The sequence below is a fragment of the Elgaria multicarinata genome, chromosome 7 (genome assembly GCF_023053635.1).
Source record: "Elgaria multicarinata webbii isolate HBS135686 ecotype San Diego chromosome 7, rElgMul1.1.pri, whole genome shotgun sequence".
Classification (NCBI taxonomy): Eukaryota; Metazoa; Chordata; class Lepidosauria; order Squamata; family Anguidae; genus Elgaria; species Elgaria multicarinata.
Genome location: NC_086177.1, coordinates 84,074,154 through 84,095,304, shown reverse-complemented (window position 1 = coordinate 84,095,304; position 21,151 = coordinate 84,074,154). Strand labels below are relative to the sequence as shown.

The 21,151-nt window shown below is 41.6% G+C and overlaps 1 protein-coding gene across 1 annotated transcript in view; it reads left to right on the top strand.

Moving 5' to 3' along the window:
* Positions 1-18,631, top strand: part of TRIQK (triple QxxK/R motif containing) — a 36,937-nt gene extending 18,306 nt beyond the window's left edge. The window contains exons 3-4 of the mRNA XM_063129887.1: positions 10,692-10,777; positions 17,714-18,631. Coding sequence (XP_062985957.1) covers positions 10,692-10,777; positions 17,714-17,827 — 200 coding nt within the window. The 3' untranslated portion in view covers positions 17,828-18,631. The remainder of the gene's footprint in view (positions 1-10,691; positions 10,778-17,713) is intronic.
* Positions 18,632-21,151: the final 2,520 nt, after the last annotated feature.

The window sequence follows — 21,151 nt, the reverse complement described above, 5'->3', positions numbered from 1 at the left end:
TGGATATGGAAAGCAGGAATGCCTTGCACCCCAAATATTGCCACCAACTAAGAACCTCCCCCCCCCCCACTAGCAGAAGAAGAACACTGATCTGAAGAAGAAGACTGAAGAAGAACACTGATCTTTCTAGGTTTCCCCCCATTGGTCTTATCTTACTGGGTCAATTTGTCAGAAAGCAGCCATATATACTATCTTGATTGCTTTGCAGAGTCTCCACAACACAAGCATTGCTCATACACAATTGGAGGGTTTGCACATCACATTGGAAGGGCTTTCACAGAAACACTGCACAATTGGCTAAACAACCCACAGACCTTCAGCCCAAGATTTGTTTCCTGATGTGCAAACCCAGACCTCTGGTTTGTCTCTTCCCCCAACAAACTAGAGAAATTTAGAGCCTGGAGAAGAGAAGATTGAGGGGAGACATGATAGCACTCTTCAAATACTTAAAAGGTTGTCACACAGAGGAGGGCCAGGATCTCTTCTCAATCCTCCCAGAGTGCAGGACACGGAATAACGGGCTCAAGTTAAAGGAAGCCAGATTCCGGCTGGACATCAGGAAAAACTTCCTGACTGTTAGAGCAGTGCGACGGTGGAATCAGTTACCTAGGGAGGTTGTGGGCTCTCCCACACTAGAGGCATTCAAGAGGCAGCTGGACAACCATCTGTCAGGGATGCTTTAGGGTGGATTCCTGCATTGAGCAGGGGGTTGGACTCGATGGCCTTGTAGGCCCCTTCCAACTCTGCTATTCTATGATTCTATGATTCTATGGAATAATCCAACAACAAACCGGGGGGTTATTTGTTTAATTGTTCCTACTTGGAGCGGGAGCAATTGGGCAGCATGCATGAGCACACTGCCCATACATGATCAGCTAGGGTTCAATAAGAGGCTTACAAAAGTAGTGGTCCACTCCCCCCACACACACCATCCCCCACCCCCCAGTGGCTGTTCATGTGCACCCACTTTGTATCAATTCTGCATCCTTCATTCCGTTAGCGTATGTGTGAGATGGTGGCTTTATGGATTTAAAATTGTAGCTTAACTTGTACAAGGAGCTCTCTCCAAGTTGAAACTGCGGAGAGAATGGAAATAATTGAAGGTATAGATATTGGTGTATTCAAGAAAGTCTTTTATTCAGGGCAAAGAAACCCTTGCTGATAGCATAAAAGAAACTTATTCACTTTAATGCGTCCTCCTTGTTGGCTTAAAGCTGAAATACAGTTGCTTGAAAATTAATTTACCTCTCATGAATGACTGGCTGGATTATCTTTGTAGCATAAAATGTAATGATATGTCAACCCGGAGCTCGGAACGCGTTGTGTCTACTGTAAAAAAAAGTTGTTCCTGAGCACTTAATGTTGTGTTAAATGATGATGTGTCCTTTGAAAATGTATTATTAGTGTCAAGCTGTTCCATCTCTCAAGATTGAGAAATGGCCAGTGATTTTAGCTACCATTAAACCTGAATAAAAAAGAGAGTGACTGTGGGGTTTTTTCATGCTCTCTTTGAGTACTTACATTCCGACTCAATTCAATATGTATCAAAATGTTTCTGTTTGTCAAAGGCTCCAAAAACATCTTTAATCACAGCAATCGAAACTGTATTAAAGCAAATCTCTCTCTTCCTTGTTTTTTTGAATGTGTGTGTGTGTGTGTGTGTGTGTGTGTGTGTGTCTGTCTCCTCATACCCAGGGATGTTAATAGTAAGATGTTATAAAAGACTCCTGTGAATCCTGTAGATGACCAGTTTGACATCAGTTTGAATGGCAGTAAAGCTGGGTCCTTTATATTTGATGTGGGATTTTTCATATTGCAGTTTCAATTAACATTCTGAATATCTTAACATCCCACCTTAACAGGGTCCTCAAATATCACTTTAATGCCGAGCCGTTCTGTCAGAGGAAAATAGGTGCAATTCTTTTGCATTATGCAAAGAAGGGATTTGAGGTATGATAGTGAACAAACCACTTAATGGGCTCTGGTCACACATCTTGCCAATGGCTGGAAATTCCCTTCAAAATGTAGGTTTCCCGCATTGCCACTACTTCCTGGACAATGCTGCCATTCAAACGGTAAGGTATCAGCCGTAACAACATTGCGTGTGGGTAACGTAATATCTTTGGAGGTAGATTGTAGCTCATTTATTTGCTGATTAAATGTAAAAATAAAATAAAATGGTTTAAACCTTTTCTGCTTGAAGGACAGCTGAAGTTTCCATGCCACTGTAATACAGTTTAGCTTAGCACAGAGACAACGCAAAAGAAAGGTTTGCTGAAGCTACCCTCTCTGTGAAGGCCCTGCGGCTTTAGAAGTCCCCTTGCATGTAGCTTAAATTTATCTCTTTCATAGCACATGTTTAAATGGCTATACTTGGGGATTAGAAAGGAGAAGAAGCTTAGTTGAACCTGATAGGCTGACAGTGGGTGATATTGAATATATAAAGCACCATTAATTCTATTTTAAATATATTTTCCTGTAATTTTAAAATATATGCCAAGGGTTAATGATGCCTGATTCTAAATAAAAGACACTGCAGACATGGAGTAGATCTGTTCTATAATTATGGGGAATTCTGAAATTAGGGGTGTCTTTTCAGGTCAACTCCTGCTCCTGGTGCTGAGATCTGCCATTCAGCTTCTGTCTGTACCCATAAGGAATCTTATTCAAAGTCTACATAAATGGGAAAAACACAGCTACACGGGGACGAGGACTTGCAATAAACCCTGGTAATAAGGGTATTGGCTTCACAGTGTTTTTGATGCCACATTGCCTTTTATTCCGGCATCATTTATTATTGTAATGTAGAAGATGGGTTGCAAACTGTAGGGGGAAAAATATAATGTTTTTGTTTTAGTTATTATTGTGGCACTAGCACAAAAAATATTCAGGGCAGCAATTTCTTGGCAGTTACAAATTGGAGAGAAAGTGCTGAAAGGGATTTTAAATCTGTACTGTTGATTTCTTTTACTATCTGTCAGTTTTTGGCATGCAGTAAATAACTCATTTTCAAATAATTTGCCTCTGTAATTAAATTTAGATTGCACACTTCTCGTTTCAAATATTTTGACTCTTCCTTGTTTGCCATTCAATTGTGGCATAATTGGCGTGGTCTGTATAAATGGGCAATAAATTTATGGACTTTTGTTGGAAAGATCAGGCAGTGAATAGAACTTGGTAATCATCCCAGGAGGAATTATGATTGAACACGTTTGACGAGAGTTAAAGAAACTGAATTTACTTTTGTTTTTGAATTAAAGACAATTAAAGATTTGCAGGCACCCATACAAGACAATGAATTGAGGAACAAGTTAGAAGCAAGTCCATTTGCAGGTGAAAAGAAACGCCTTTGAATCAGAACCAGCTGTATTTTCTATGAAAGAATGTGCTTGCTTGATAGCATAATGTGCTCCTAAGCTGCTTAGACTTTACAGTGTTCAGAAAATAGGAGTGCATTAATTTTTAAAGTCGCAAATGCAAGCGAAGAGCAGTGCTGCCTCATGACGATAATGAGGGTGGATATCGGAAAGTCGATGGGATGGGGGAGGAGAACGGGGACAGCAAGGAGCTTCTGAAATGTGAACATTCATAAAACAATAACAAGACATCCGTATGATAATGAGCTTGGACAGCAGCAAGAACAAAGGGCAAAGACGAAGACCCCATTAATAGCTACGACTGGGAAACTGAAAAGCAGTTGGATACTGTTAGTTGGTTGTTTAAGCCCAGTAGTAAACTTTCTAAAGTGCTGGCATATTTCAGATGGGTAGATATTCATTTCCCTGCAAAACCAATCCAGAGAGTTTGGCAGAATAGTCAGCAGAACAATTTTGGTGGCTACCAAGAGGCAGCACTAATGGGCGATGTCGCAGCGTTTAATGGAAGGAAGTGTAATTGGCCGAGGAAGTAGGTGGACGCCAGTTAGCCAGTCTTCTATATTGGCCCTGCGTTCACACTTCTCAGTTCCTTTCTGGGAGAAGGAAGGACAATTCCTCCCCCTGGAATGTTAGTTTCAGCGGAATGAAGGGCAAGCCATTTGTATATTAAGGAAAGTTCTGAGTCTGACCAAAAACATAAAAAATCAATCAATCTTGCCACTTGTGGGATTACAAAGTGAAAAACTCTCCCTCACAACAAAATATGCCTCAGAATATTGTGTCACACTCTACCCATGTTACTAAGCTGTTTCATTCATTTGTTTGTTTGTTACATTTACATCTCTCCTTTCTTCCAAGGAGCCCATTGCGGCATTCCTGATCCTCCTCCTCGTCCTCTACATTTTATCCTCACAACAACCGTGTGAAGTTGGTTAGGCTGAGAGTCAATGATTAGCCCAAAGTCATCCAGTAAACTTCATGGCTGAGTGGGGACTCAAACTCGGTTCTCCCGAGTCCCAGTCCAATACTCTAACCACTGCACCTTATGGCATATACAGTAAAATATGGCTTGATTTGCCAGATAAATATCAGGACGTTACTCTCCATTGTAAGCTGTGGAATATGCATGCTTGTCTCTGTCTTCTGTTAGCAGGCAATGGGATTTGTTGGCTACACATTTCTTTGGAGCACAGCCCATATAGTCGGACTAATACAGCGTAAACAACAAAGAGTCTTGTGGCACCTTAAAGACTAACAGATTTCTTCTGGCATAAGCTTTCATGGACAATGTCCACTCAAGACAGCTCTTGCCAGAATAAATCTGTTAGTCTTTGAGGTGCCACAAGACCCTTAAAGTTGCCTTTGTTGTTTATGCTGTATTAGTTTGACTATATGGGCTGGGCTCCAGAGAGACGTGTAGCCAACAAATCCCAACAAATTCAGCACTTTCTTGAATAGTTGTTCGGCATTTTGAAAACAGTCAAATGGAGCTTTGCCTGATGGAGCTAAATGGATTTTGGCTGCCTTTTCCTATGCAGAAGAAAAGGATTCGGTGGGTAGTTATGAAAGGAGACATTCACAATGGCTCAGTTCAGATGATCCTCTAAACCATGGCTTTGAAAGACTGAAAACATGTCATGGTCGTCTTTGCTCCCTCATCCCCTGTTATCTCCCACTTCCAGATTTTCTAATCAGTTATGAAAACGATTAGAAAATCGTTATGATGCCAGTTTTGGCTAACTTTTGTCATTGGGCAACGATAAAGCCATGGGTTGCAAACTGATTTCAGGCCTTGTTTCAAATCATGGTTTGGAGAGTAGTGTTAACCGTAGTTTGCCCAAAATCGACATCATGGGAAATAAATTTGAGAGAAAACCCAGAAATGCTGGGCAACTTCCCAGTCGTTCAAATTAGGTTTTGTAAGATTGGAATGTAATGTCTGAAATGGGCCAATATGTATGCGCAACGTAAATTACGGGTGCAATCCTATGCATGTTTAGACAGAAAAACAAGGAATGCTGGGAGGTGTAGGACCTTTTTCTGTCTAAACATGCCCTAAGTAACAAATTAAATATGGAGACAGCTTTTAAAATTATTTTTGTTAAGAGAAGGTGGTTTGAGAAAAACGTCACTTTCCATGGTATGTACAAATATTCTGTTTGCCCCACTATTGCTGTGGGTTGAACAACACAAAAGTCTGCAAAATCAGTTTTGCAAAGGCAGGAGTGGAATATGTATACAGACCAAAAGCAGCAGTCCTTTCATACAACTTTCAACTATCTGGGTATATCCAGCCTAAATTAATATAAATACATATTTTGTGAGTGGAATGTATTGGTTGAACAACAGTCCAGGAAGTTTACATTGCTTATATAAGCCAGATATTTCAGGTGGCAACCCTTTGGGTGCATATGGCAGTTTTCTAGCACAGGTGGTTATTCTGGGATATATTTTTTTAGAAAGTTCAGCTGTTTAAAAATGGTGTGTGTGTGTATGTTTTAAGTCCAATAGTAAAATGTGTTTTTCATTACCAAGAACTTAACAGATGTCCTTTGTAAATTTTTTACACACAGTTGATTCAGACTTGTATTCTCTGGTATGTACTTTCTCTTCTGGCTATACTATTTAGCAAGGAGAGCGGTAAATTAATCACAGATGCTTTGTTTTGGAGACTTACCAGCTGTAGAGTCATTATTAAAATAGATTGTTTGCAATAAAGGTAGTTTCATTTGTTAATATCGACTTTAATTTCAGTCTGCAAATATTGTGGTAACTTGCACCAAGGTTTAGAGTCAGATTTAGAGAAATAGGAACAGAGAACGTTGAATTTGCTTTAGCTGAAATCCTAAAACTGCTTACTCAGAGACAATCATGTTCCTGTTCATGGGTCTTCTCTGGGATGGGTGGCTGTTGGATAGTGTTCTTAGGGCATAACAGTGCTGATGAAAATCCATGATTACATCTGCCTCCAATGCACTCTGATGTGTATCCAGCCCACAAAATCTGCATTGTGTTTCATGCTGCAGTCCGAAGTATTTTCAACTGGACTTAAATTTCTGGTTTTTGTGGAATTATGCCTGCATGTGATTGTTCTGTTCTACATCCTTGCTTCAAAAAGGAAGGCTGGCTTTGTATGTTTATGCTTCGACGAGAAAGAGGATCCTTGGCTCTGGCCCTGAAGTTGATCTAGATTAGGGTAACCATATGGAATGGAGGACAGGGCTCCTATGTCTTTTAACATTTGTGTAGAAAAGGGAATTTCAGCAGGTATCATTTGTATGCATGCACAACCTGGTGAAATTCCCTCTTCATCACAACAGTGAAAGCTGCAGGAGCCGTGTCCTCTTGAACAGTTACAAACGAGGGCAGGGCTCCTGCAGCTTTAACTGTGATGGAGAGGGAATTTCACCAGGTGCTGCATGCCTACAAATGACACCTGCTCAACTTGCCTTTTCTATACAACTGTTAAAGACACAGCTCTGTCCTCCTTTCCATATGGTCACCCTAATCTAGATGTTCTGTCCCATTGAATATCTGCACATTCAGGGCGTTCATAAAGCAACAATGATGAAGGATCTCAGGCCCAGGAACAATATCTGCCCTCAGCTCTCAATCCAACCCTTTGGGATTTCCAGATTGTCCTGCCCTGTTCCCCTGGCCCCATTCCTTTGGTGGTTTCATGGTAGTTGAGCACTTCCACCCTAACCCCATTCTAAACGATTGAAATACCTCTCCTAAGGGTTTGCTACTGGCAGTAAGTGCTTTATGCTAAGATATTCTGGTATTTGGGGCCCTGTCCGTTTTGTCCCACCCCCTTTGCCAACAGCCCCACTCACTGTTGAAATGCAGCCCCTGGGAGTTTCTGCAGTTGTGGGCGGGGCAAAGGCAAAGGGGTTGGAACCAAAATTGCGAAAAACAAGAGCATATTGTAGCTCAAAGCTCTTACTGCCAGTAACTTCAGCCAGGAGAAGGGGGTGGGTATTTGGTTCTTCACTCCTTGTCTATGGCAGGGTTGTCCTCAAACTTGCTCTGGAATAATGCCAAGCAAACAAGATATCTATGTAAGTCTCCACGCTTTTCCAAAACTGCATATTTCTCTATTTAATTCTTGTTCCTTTCTGGAAATGGCAGGTCTTTCAGGTGTAAATCACGCCTATCTTGGTTGGCCTATCTTTTGTTTTTACCACAGATAAAAGAGGTTATTTCAGCCTTGCTCCTATCTTGAATGAAACAAGCACTTTACGTTATTCTCCTACTTAAAGTCTTCTAAATCAGAGCCCCAAGTGAATAAATGTCTACAGTTTGTTCTTCAGTATAAATTTTTCGCAGCTGCATGTCTTTAGTTCAAATTGGCTCCGAAAACTATTACAAGTCGAGATACAATTTTGTAAGCCAAGTTTCACCCTGGCGTGAATTTTTATGAGCTTATAAACTCAAGTCAATTCATAATGGAAATTCTGACGGGTCCTTTACTATCGCACAGCACATGGTAATATCGTAATGATGGGTAGGGAGCAACCTATGGAAGCTCTTTCCCTTATCTTTAGCCATTTCCTTGGAAAAGAACTGATTTAACAGTGCATTACACCTGAAGGTTGCAATCGTATGGTCCTTGGGGAGGCATTCTGGAGGCCGCAGGATAGATCAGATGTCCTCCTCCAAGAATGGGGAGACAGGCCTGCCCTAGGGGAGATTCGACCTCAGATAACTCCTCCCAGCCCTGTGGAAACCTCAGAGGCTTCTGACTCTCTGATGTTGGAACACCAATACCAGTAGAGGCAAAACTGGAGGAGATCAAGAGGCATGCTGTAGACAGTAAGCGCATATATATATATATCGGTTGCTGAGGAACATGGGTGGGAGGGTTCCTGGTTGACAGCTGGTGTGAACAGATTGCTGAACTAGATGGAACCTTGGTCTGATCCAGCAGGGCTCTGATGTTCTTATCAATCTCTTTCCCTGTCTCTACTCACCCAGGCACACACCCGCACCACAGGAGTAAATGTACACCAGTCCTGGAGTTGGCCTTCTTTGCTTCCCTCCCATTGGGAGGATGGGGCAGGGTATTCTAGCAGTCTCTGCCCTGTGTAGCTTCTTCCCTACCCTGCCCAGATTGGTGGAAGTTCAATAAATTCTGCAAAAGATAGATGAAATTGTGCCGAAGATTCAGAATTCATAACCTATAAAGGCTGGAAATGCAGCAGAACATGGGTTGACTTGGCACGGGATTTTGATCTTCTTTAAATCCAGAGGAGGTCATGCCTTAGGGGCTAACTAGACGTGATGTGAAATGTACCGCCTGATCCATTGGGAGCTTCCTTGTTTATTTTTATTATTTAATGGTAAGCGTATGGGTGCGGTCTGTTTTGAATTAGGACCTCAGTGTGTAGCGAAGGAGGTTTTAATCCTTCCTCCCCAGCCATAATCTTGACAAAATTTCCCTTGCCTGCACTGTAATATCAACAGGAAAAAAGCTCCCGTTGGTGCCTAAGGAGCTTTTCCTCTTTCACTAATTGCTCCTCAGGGAGGGGCAATTTTGGTCAGGGACTGTGGACCCAATTCAAAGGAGCCCCCCACCCCAACACTTAGCGTTCATTTAAATTTTTTAACTCACAAGGTGCCGCAGGCGATGCATTTAATGTAGAATTAGGCCCACAGTTTGAAATAGTGCTGGAGCCAAAATGCTGTGTGTGCTTTGCCAATATTCTGCCTCCAACTTTTCAGCCTTTTTATTCTTTTTGGCAGGCCTTTGTGCGAGGGTACAAAATTGTCTGCAAGCGAGCAACTGTCTCGAGGAAGCAGAAATACATCACCTTTAGGGAAGCATGAGGATTTTGTTTTTGCTGCAAAAGATGTGAGCATGCCTTGTCCACTGAAAATATTGCAAATTGTGGAATGCATACTCATATTCATCTCGTTCTTGATTCCCAGCTTGATTTGCGCACATTTCCTAATTTGCACAGATTTCCTCAGTAGATAGGATCAACCCCGCTTTAGTCTGTGGGGGAAATTTGCACACGTTTAAGGGAGATTTGTGCAAATCTACCATTTGATCGCTGCCCGATTGCCCTATAAGGAAACTAGCTGTTAATAGGCAGGGAAGAAATGTGCCAAAGTGCGGAACGAAGGCTTTTCTCATGGGCTCCTTTATTTCTCCATCCCACTCCTTACCCCAAATGGCAACTTTCCCATTAAAAGATGGGAGCCAGTGAGGCATAGTGGCTAGAATGTTGGACTGGGAGTCAGGAGGTCCATCTTCTAGTCCCCACTTGGCCATGAAGCTCACTGGTGACTTTGGGCCAGTCACAGATTCTCAGCCCAACCTACCTCACATGGTTGTTGTGAGGTTAAAACACATGCTATTTATTGTTTTACTCTGTACAGCACCATGTACATTGATGGTGCTATATAAATAAATAAATAATAATAATAATAATAATAATAATAATAATAATAATAATAGGAGGAAGATAGCATAGCATGCCTTGGGATCTTTGCAAGAGGAAAAAAGGGGTGGGATATAAATGTAATAATAAATAAATAAAAGCATTGAAATTCACAAACGCTTGGCATAGCGTCAGCTCTAAACACATTTGCTTAAGATCACAACCTTAAAAACTACAAGGTTATAAAAGTATAGCTTTGAGCTAATCTAACAACGAGAGGCAGGCAGACGTGCAACTGTAATGCAGTCTTGTGACATGAGGCATGAAAATGGATACCGTTAAAAGAATTTCAACATGGTCAGAAGCCTATTATTACTAGGCAGGAATAACCTGACATTATACAAGCAGAATGGCTAACTCACAAGAATTATCTCCAAAATATAAAGTTTGGTCTTATGGCTAATTAGCCCCCATACATGCAAATGTTATATAATATATTTCTCAATTATCAATAACTTTTTCATCACAGGGTTTTCCTTTTAGTTTGGGGGTGGGGTGTGTGATCGGTTTGGCATGACCGCATACTGTGCTGTAGCAGCAATCTTTTAGAGTAACCATTTGTAAATAATGTGACCATCCCAAGCACAAAATAATAAATTGCTCAAATTATACTGTCATGTATTCCCCATTAGAGCAAACAAAGTTTCTCACTTTGCAACCAGCTCTAATATTCACACTTGCTCACTATGGCCATTAAAGATTGCAGTGGCTGTGTGTGTGTGTGTGTGTGTGTGTGTGTGTGTGTGTGTGTGTGTGTGCTTTTTCAGGGAAAATTTGGATGTGCTGCAGACATTAAAATAATTGTCCCTCATTTGCCATGGAATATTTTCAGTAACTGTTTCTCCCCCCACCCTCCCACCTCCAATAGGAAAACAAGATTACAAGAAAACCAGGCCAATGTTAAAAGCAACGAGATTAAAAGCAGAGGCCAAGAAAACCGCACCAGGCATGAAGGTATATCTAGCTGATAGCTTACACCAACATCCTATAGATATCGAGTTTCTTTTCTCCAGAGATGTGCTGTGTGAATATTGATCATTGAGAGATATTGTTTATGACACTTCAAAACCCTAAGTGGAATGCTGGGATCTAAAATATTCATGATGGATTTCTTTTTCCCACAGCCAAACTAGATGGACTGAAATTGAGAGGCTGAAATCTTTGCTTAGGAGTCAGTCCCACTGAACCTGATGAAACATACTTATGAGTTAACATGCATAGAATTGGGTGGAAAAGTACTTTAGATTCTACAAATGGTTGACAACTGTGCTTGTTTTAATGCTGCCTCTGAAAAACTGTGTGTCATAAATCTATTTTTAGGAACACAGGAGCTGCCTTATGCTGACTCTGTTCAGCTGACATGCTAAACCACGGTTAGGCCGCTAACCCTTTTGCAGCAAATGGTTAGTGAGGGTTTTTAAACCACTGTTATGTAGCCGCCATGGTTAGGAATGATTCAGACAACATGCTAAGCCATAACTAAGCCACACAGCTCAAAATGCTTAACCACCAGGGCTTAAGTGTGTCACCTGAACAGGGTCACAGAGTGAAACACTTGGACCATCTAGCCCAGTATTGTCGACACTGACTGGCAGCAGCTCTCCAGAGTTTCAGGCAGGAGATTTTTTAGCCCTACCTGAAGATGCCGGGGAATGAACCTGGGACCTTTCTGCATGCAAAGCAGGTGCTCTACCACTGAGCTATGGTCCCGGACCCTTTTAAAAAACACTACTATCCACAGGCATGTAGGAAATGCCTTACAGTGCAATCGTACTCAGATGTAAGTCCCATTGACTTCAGTTGGACTTACTCCCAAGTAAGTGTGTCTATGATTACAACTTTACTGATTTTTACATATCATTGGTGACCATAATGTGTGTGGTGGTTGTTATAGACACACACACACGCACGCACACATACGCACGCACGCACACACACACACACACACACACACACTATATCCAGGCTGCAGTTTTTGTCTTTGTCTCCAGCATGGAAAATTCTTGCCTTCTCTATCACTGGCCCAGCAAGGAGGTTGGTGGACTTTAAATTATTTCAGAACGTCCTGTATTTAAAGAGTAAGGAAGGTATAATTATGACTTAACAAGTAAAAGCAATAAATAATAACACAAAGGGTGTATATAATATACTGTATCCCACACCCACAACCCCCTGTACACACACACACACACACACACACACACACATACCCATGACCCTGTTGTAGAGTTAGGCTTGAACATATGTAGTTTGTTTAAATTGCTTCCGATATTTTCCTCTCAATTTATTTTTGGTTCAAAATAAATTAACATAAAATCAGCTTAGCAACCCATGCTGAGAAAAAGATGCAGATCGGGAGGTGGGGGAGGTTAAAAATGAGCTGCTTCCATTGAAAGGAATTTCAGTAATGTTCAAAGAAGAACATTTTCTTGTTTCTGGTAGACGAGAAATCACACACACACACCCTTCCAAGTTATAGCTTACAGCAAATGGCAAGGTATTACTACTGTGCTGTAACAGCTGTTGAGCTGCCAGATGATGTATTTGGTTGTCTTCCAGAATTTGCTATTATAATCACGAAACAGTGGTTTCTTTTCGCTCCCCGATAGCTGATCTCGATCAAGCATTGCCATGCAATGCGGTCTGTTTTCACAACATAATCTCCTCAGTTAGTGCTGTGTGTCAGGCTTTAATGAGAAAAAAGTAGATTACCTCTCCCCCCTTTTTTTTCTTTCTGTTTGTTTAAAAGGCAGATTATAAACCTCTTGAGTTGCACCATTTTCTCTTCCCTTTCCTGATGTTACCCCTCCTGTTGGGAGCTGTGTGTTCCAGTTCATTGTGCGATGGACTTGGACCTATCTTCAGCAAGGGACAAAATAGACAGGGGGCCTGTTCAGATGACACTTTGGGCTCCGTGGTTAGTGAAACTGTGGTTCTCTGGGGTTAGCACTAACCACAAGCCGTGCTGCCGCACACAGCACTTTAAGCCACTGTTAGAGCCACTAACCCTGCTGCAGACAGTCCGACTGGGGTTAGTGAATGAGCAGGGTTTAGCAAAACACATCGTATTATTGATTGATTGATTGCATTTCTATACCGCCCAATAGCCAAAGCTCTCTGGGCGGTTCACAAAAATTAAGACCATTCAAAATATAAAACAACAGTATAAAACCATAATATAAAATACAGTATAAAAGGACAACCAGGATAAAATCAGCAGCAGTGCAGTAATACAAATTTAAAATACAAATTTAAAACAGCATAGTTAAAATTAATTAATAGACTGTTAAAATACTGGGAGAATAAAAAGGTCTTTACCTGGCACTTAAAAGAATATAGTGTAGATACCAGGCGAACCTCCTTAGGGAGCTCATTCCACAGCCAGGGTGCCACAGTAGAGAAGGCCCTCCTCCTGGTAGCCACCTGCCTCACTTCCTTTGGCAGGGGCTCACAAACAAGACACCTTAAACCCTGCTGCTTAACCAAAAGTTTTAACCAGCAGGGTTTAAGGTGTCTTCTGAACAGTCCCATGATAATAGAAACTGGAGCTAAAAATTCACCTCCCTAAAAATTCACCTCAGCAGCCTCATAGTGCTGGGTTGCAAGCTCATACTAGGAACTTCACACAAGCAGAACCAAATGGAAAGATTCACATTTTCTTGTCTTCAGTTGCGCATGTGTAAAACAGAAATAACTTACCTGATTAAAATGTGACGGGTAAGCGAGGAAAATATTATGCAATACTTTGCATATTAAGCATGCTATGCAAATGATTATATGATAAAACCTTGTAGAAGTGGAGCTATATTCAGCATTATTTTTTCATGGTTTAAGGTAAGCACCATGTTGAACCTCAGGCCAATGGGCCAAATTTGGAATTCCTGTGCTCAGCGTGCCAATTTAGGGCCTTTGGATCTATTCCCTGCAAGTGTGCATATAGTAAAATATTGGCATGGTAAGCAACACGCGACGATCTATACACAATTTGAATGCATTTTCCTGTCCAATTATCCATAATTGAAATTCGTCACCTTTGAAACAGCTGCAAGTGGGAGGTGGAGGAACTGGACAGGTGAAGAAGTGAGATAGAATATATAGGAGCTGAGCACTGACATTCCTAGATGTTGGGGGTATAGAAGATCCATTGAGATTAGAAGAGGGGTGGGCAACTTGTGGCCCCCACGGCCCCTCAAAATTGTAAAAGATATTTAAAAAACAAAATGGTACCCGGAGCAGCCATTTTGAAGCTTTGGGGGCCCTTTTTAAGGCAAGCTAATTTTGACCATTTTCATTTTGGGGGCAGAGCTGTGGCCCATGAGGGTGTTTCAGCAGTGGGTGGGTGGGAATGGCCCCTAGACCTCCCCAATCTCTCCTCTCCTGGCTTAGAAGGTTGTGATTTCATAGTTTTTCAGAAACAGTAATTTAATTAAACCACTTTTAAACATTTCCTGATTATTACTTTGTTTATTACTTATGGAGAGAAGTAGACTGAGTTGCCACCAGGGGTTTAGTTTACAGAAAGTTTACAAAGTTTGGTCTTTTAGAAAATGTACAACTCCCCCACCCCCACCCACAAAACGGGCACTAAACTTTTCTAAACCAACCCCAGTGTGGTATTTTTGATTTCATAACTGGCATGCTAATTAGTCTAACCTGTCATATTTTGATTGCCTGTCATTTTTATGCTGGATTGAAGGTAACAAAGTTTCATTTAGTCATTGCCATTTAATACTTGGTTAATTTCCCCAATGAGTGATTTTTATGTGTGTTGATAATGTCAACATAGTAACTTGTGGGCAATAAATATCCGATGTTTTTGACTCTGTGTTACTGAAGAAGGATGATTGTTCTCGACGGCAGGATTTATGTGTTTTTCTATATATATTAAAAGCTCTCCATGTACTGATAGTTTTCCTGTTAAAAATGCCAGTGAAGATTTCTTTGATGCATTTTTTTCTATTATTCAACCAACATTAGTGTGAGCGTCCAAACTGCCCCCAGTTCTTTCAGACTATTCCCAGTCTTTCAGGAAAGCTTATCCACCATTATGATTTTCTCATTGAGACGGTGTCAGGTTCCCAGCTGACCCAAACCCACAGAAGACATCTTGAGGGGAGCGGGGGAGTCCCATCCCTTGGCACAACCCTTTCCTCTGGGAGACCTGGGGCAACCTGCATGATCCTGTGGCAGCAATGCCTCATCTGAGGCTTGCAGGAACCCCCAGTCTACTTATGAGGAGGAAGACCCAGCTGTGACTCAGCCAGCAAATGAGCATTCAGTCTTCCCCAGACCTTTGCTGGGCTAACAATTCCCATAGAGCTATTTTGCTCCAGCGTTCACAGGACAGGACACAAACTCTGAGAGACTTCCAAGATACAGTTTGAAAACCATTATGATAAGGGAATGGCTAGTGTAGAAAGTTTAAAAGTTTATTATTTATACTTTTTTATACTACCCAACAGCTGGAGTTCTTGGGGCAGTTCACAATTAAAAACATAAAATACAACAAGTTAGAATATAATATAGAACTTTAAAAGTTAAAATAAATAAGTTACATCCCAGGGAAAGCCTGTGTGAAAAGATGTATTTTCAGGAGGCTTTTTCCGCCTCCAGAACCACACGATGGAAGGTTTTTCAAATGGTGGGTGCTTTTATAAAAGCGCTTTTATGCCCTACTGATTTCATGCTTAAAATCCATTGAAACGGATGCGATTATAAATTGCTTATCTTTGGCTGAAATGCACTTGTTGGTATAAACTGAAAAACATGAATACCAATTTTGTATACTTGTTTTTACCTCAATTTTAGAATTTCTGTAAACCGCCCAGAGAGCCCTGGCTATGGGAGCAGTATATAAGTGAAATAAATAAATAAATAAATAAATAAATAAATACAGAGAAAGCCCGCCATAGAGGTTCTTCATGGGGACATTCCATTCATTTCGGAATGACCAGCAAGACCTCCTCTGAAGATCATAAATGTCATCTGAGGGTATATAAGGGAAAGTGGTCTGCTAGGTATCCTGGTCCCAAGTTGTTTAGGGCTTTATAGGATAACATCATAACCTTGTACAAAGCCTGGTAGCTAACAAGGATCCAGTTCTCAATGTAGAAAGCAGGATGGATCTTTTTCCTAACGGTAAAACTTCCAGAGAATACACAACAGCAAACACCCTTAAGCAGTTGGGGCCCAGATCTGTAGCATGCTTAGAATAGTAGTTAAACTAGCAACTTTGTAAAGGTAAAATGGTCAAGGAAGGAGGACATGGTTCTGTGATGGAGTGGAAACTTTTCTACCCAGAGAAGAGGAAACCACTGTGTTTTCTTCTTTTATCAGTCTGAACACTGTGGTGTGTTCGCACTGACTGTTGAACGCTGTTCACGGTAGACTGTGAACACTGTCTACTCCAGAACAGATGGAACTTGCAGTTGTGTATGGCACCCTCTTAAGATGAGTAGCTGGGTGCCCAGATGGGTCTGGGAGCACAGCTGTAACAGAGACAAGAAAATAAACAAATCCTGCCTTATACTGCCATTGCCTTTTCATACATGAAAGACTTGTGATTGTATCCCCTGTCCTTTTGACGGTATAAATTTGATGCAACTCTCGTTTTTAATTCCATTAGACAAAACCAAAAGAAGACACGAAAGCTTAAAAAAACACACCTCATATTCCTTTGCACAAGTTGAGATTGTGAGTGAAAGGCTACCAGTAATTTAAGTAGTTGTGTTTTGGGTTTTTTTTCAAGGCTTTTATAAGTCAAATTATTTGTGAGGAAAAGGACATCGGGGCTACCTACAGAATGACAATTTGCAGGGAAATTGTAGCCCAGAGAAGCTATAATATTTGAAAAGTGTATGAGGTGGCATATACTGAATTATGGATCTAAAATACTGATAAAATATAAAAAGGATTCATGTAAATGCAAATGAAGTGTGTTCCAAGGGAGCTTGCCAGATCAGGGAGCTGATATTTTTTTTATGGAGTTGACAGAAGAATTTTAACTCTTTCAAGGTTCTGCATTTTGTCTAGCATGTAGATTTGCATAATTGTGCATAGAGAATTTACATGCCCCATGAAAATCATTTAGGGTGCATGAAGGATATTTGGGAGGGGCCTTTTCCCCCCTCCACCACTGGAATGCAGCCCCCAAGAGCTTCAACCCTTGGCCTGAAAGAGGTTCTACACCCCCAGTTTAAAATATCACCCTGGACTGTAGACTTTTATCAAAACATTTTGAAGGTTATCAATGGATACCAGTAGTGAAAGTAGCATATATCCGAATACCAGTTCTTGGGGAGCAACAGCAGAAGATGGCTATCATCCTTTCTGGAATTCCCAGAGACATTTGGTTGACTGCTGTGAGGAGCTGAATGTCAGACTAGACAGGCCTCTGGTGTGATCCAGCAGGGCTTTTCTTACATTATTACTATTTTACCACATGATTGACTGGTTCACTCATGATTGAACCATGATTGACTGATTCACATGTTACATTTTTCCAAATGTAATTTGGAATTCCTCAGGTAATATTACAAAAAATCAAAACAACCTATACTGTTTGAACCAACGTTAACTTTAAATTATATCTTTATTGGCCCAACTCCAGTGTTTTGTTTTGTGTAAACTGGTGCTGGTGAGGTCCACTGTGTGGACTTCAGTCCAAGATACGAGAATCTCTGGATTGGGGTCATTATCTTGGAAATCCCAGGTTGAAGGATATTTTCATGGGGAGGGTAATCAAACTGTGCTTGAAAAAATTATATGGTCTAGTGTTGATGTAGTAAATGTGGATTTATGAGGTTTAAATTGCAATTTGTTCTTAATTCACCTGAAACACTGATATATCTAACTTGTTTTTTTTTTTAAAAAAATCTGTCATTACTACAGGAAGTCAGCCTTGTCCTTGCATCCATATTGGTATTTCTATTGGCATGTTATGCTTTCTTTTATCTTAACCTATCCGAAGAAGTTGACCTTGACCTGGATCAAGATGAAAACTAGTGGATGTCTTGTTTTTCTACAAAAGGATTACCTTGACCACTCTGATCATGAACAAACTGTCTCTTCACGGAAATGGACATATCTTGAACTAGTTCCTGCAGTTCCAAAACTAACAATAGTTATGAGAATATCTCAGCCAACCTTACAGATTTTAATGAGTCCTTTCTGCTGTTCAGACTGTAGTTTATTGGCTGATGTTGACACTTTTCATAGTTTGTTTCTCAAGAGGAAGCTATTTGATTCCAGAAGATGATTTCCTGCACTTATTAGCATTACAGTGTTGGTGGATAGACCCTGATTTCCTTGGAGTTGTTTCTGAACTAGAGTAATTTGCTATTTTCAAAGGCCGGCAACAAATAGAAATTACAAAAATAACAAAAACCAAAACCAAATATGATGTATGGAATTAAATCGCATCATATGTCCTACCTGTGGCTGTGCTTCACTTTTAAGTCACATTCATTGCAGTGGGAAAAATTCAAGCATATGCTTAATTCTCACATGGAGACCAATTTAAATGTACTTAACTTTACCTGGACCATTCCCAATATTTGTTAGAACTAGAAGTCTACACTATGGTTAGCTATGCAAGGCAAAGCACGGATACAAGGTGGTGAGCAGGGAAGTGCACAATGCAATGAAAGCACTTTTATGCCCTACTGATTTCATGCTTAAAATCCATTGAAACGGATGCGATTATAAATTGCTTATCTTTGGCTGAAATGCACTTGTTGGTATAAACTGAAAAACATGAATACCAATTTAGTGCAAGATGCAGAGCTCCAAGGAGTTCAACAGATGCTGACTAGGGGCGTTGCTAGACGTACCGGGTGTTCCGTCGTTGAGGAGCGGTGAAAGCGGCTTTTCCCGTTCAGCCGTGACGCCTCATCATCCACACCTGCCTTCGATTTGTGGCGGAAGTTTGCGCCGGTTGTGCTGCTGCCGCCGCGAGAACGGTTGCGCAGCCACACCGGCCTGATTGCCGCGGCTTTTTTTTTCGCTCGCTGCACGGTTTGCGCACGTCCGAAAGACCGCAAACTTGCGCAGCCGTCAGCGATGCCGCCGCCGGCCCTGGCGGCGGCAGCGGCGGCAGTGCCAGTGCCAGCCGAAGTGCTGCTGGTGCTGTTGAGGGTCAACATTGATGCGCTCACTTCCTGATGGGGGTCGTGGCGGGTGTCATATGACCCGAGGTCAATCGTCTGCATGGCCACTCTGTGCCTACATCTCCCATCATGCCTCTGAGGTGTCGGCGGCGATGACCGCCTCTGTGCCCTGTGCCCCATCCCAAGGAGCCAACCCACATCTGGCCGTAGCCATGGCAGCAGCCCACAAACAGCTCTGCCCTCTGCCAGCCTGGTACCCACACTAACAGGCAGCGTACAGCACCGCCATTATGCGGCCACGGTAGCTGCCCACCGCAAGGAGTCACCAGCCACTTTTCCGGTCCTCCGTTCCTGCGCAAACTGTCACTGGGGAAATAAAAAAAAAAAGCCGCTCCGCCGCGCTGCCCCAGCTGCCGGACTGCGCGCAAATGGCGGAGGCGGCTTGACCGAAGCCGCTGACCACTCCCCCTTAGCACGCCTTTTCCTGCCCAGTGCGGACCGCAGTGACCTCACATCCTCCCACACGTACTCCGAATTACCGCGGGACAGCAGGAAAAGGCGTCCTAAAACTCACTTTTTTAAAGTCGGGAGAAAGAGGCTTCACCGCGGGATAACGGCGGATCCTCGTGAACGTCATCTGGAAGCCTCGACGTGACTGCGGAAGGTAACGCGCGCTAGAGCCTCGTCTAGTAACGCCCTAGGAAAGGGACATTGGCCTGGTTCAGACAACATGCTAAACCATGCTGCTTAACCACAAAATGGTGTTATCTGAACCAGGCCATTGACAGTGCAATCTGATACATGTCTGTTCAGAAGTAAGGTCTATTCAGTTCAATAGGACCTTACTCACAGATAGGTGTGTATAAGATTGCAGCGTACGTAGTGCACTTCTGCAAGTGGAGATATTAAGCAAGCAGCCTTCATTTATGTAACCTTTTCTTCTTCTTCTTGGCAATTTGCAAAGATCACTTTGAATTACCCAGCTCAAATTTCCATTGGGAAGGTAAGAAAGCTGGGATTTTAATTGGAAAACAACAACAATTAAAAGAAAAAAAGGAAGAAATAAATAAGAACACGTTCTGGTATCAGTCTATAACTGATGTGCTTGGATTTATTTTGTAATAGCCATCAACGAGAGACGCCAGAACCAGAAAAGAGAAGTTTATTTTTTTAAGATTGGAGCTAATGAAAATAGAATGGGTTTGTCTCTTCTGCACCCCAAGAGGAAAAGAGCAAGTTCCATCACCCGTCAATGCCTGCTCTGTTGTGTCTTCCAATGGATCTTTGAGTAAAATATGAAGAGCTTCAACTTAATCAAGACTGCTTGGAATCAACTCTGATCAAACTCTATTAATCAAAGCCTCTAACTTATCAAGAGGTGTGGGAAGAAAAGATCCTCAAATAAACATACTTCAATGATTTGTAATTTCAGCACATCTATACAGCACAAAATCACAGCAAACTTAGCTGTTCAGAAAGAGCCTTCCATATTATTATTATTTTCAGTGCAAGTTTATTTTCAGCGTCCTCCTGGCTCCTTTGTGTATGTGTATATCAGCAATCATCTTTTTCATTTATTGCCAACTGTTCAAGGCACATGTGTTCTGTCAGAAATGGCACCTGGATGACAGAAGCTCAAGGATTCACATATGCCTCTGAAGCAAAGTTCCCTGCCTCTTGGGCTATCTGAAAGAGTGTAAATAGAAAGTTCAGTCGATGTTGATTTTAATTAGTGCATTGCTTCATTAATATAAAGTTGATATTCTGTTTTAATTATACACCATTGCCGCTGCCTGCAATATCATCGTGAAAGATACATGGTTGGTGCTGGGTTTTAAAAAGAAAAGGGGAAAAAAGACCTCTTTTGCAATTAGGCAGTCATTTCCCATCTATTCTCATATTGGTTGGCAAACCTTTTTCATACACAGTCCCAGTTAAATGAGGAGCGTCCTGGCTCCTTCATACTTCCTTTTAAGATCTAATTCTAGATAATGGGTAGTATCTAACACTGGCAATCCGTCAGTGCCAATCATGTTGGGTTACTGGAAACAACTACTAGTACAATCCCCAGGATGCTAACTCCAGCTAGCCCTTCTGGAATGGTGTAAGACAGCAGAGCTCCCTTCTGGGCACTGCGCTGACATGTCCCATTTTTAAAAAAACAACACTAGTTTGAGTTGGTTTCCAGTTGTGCTATCAAGCCCTAGCTTCCCTTTTACAC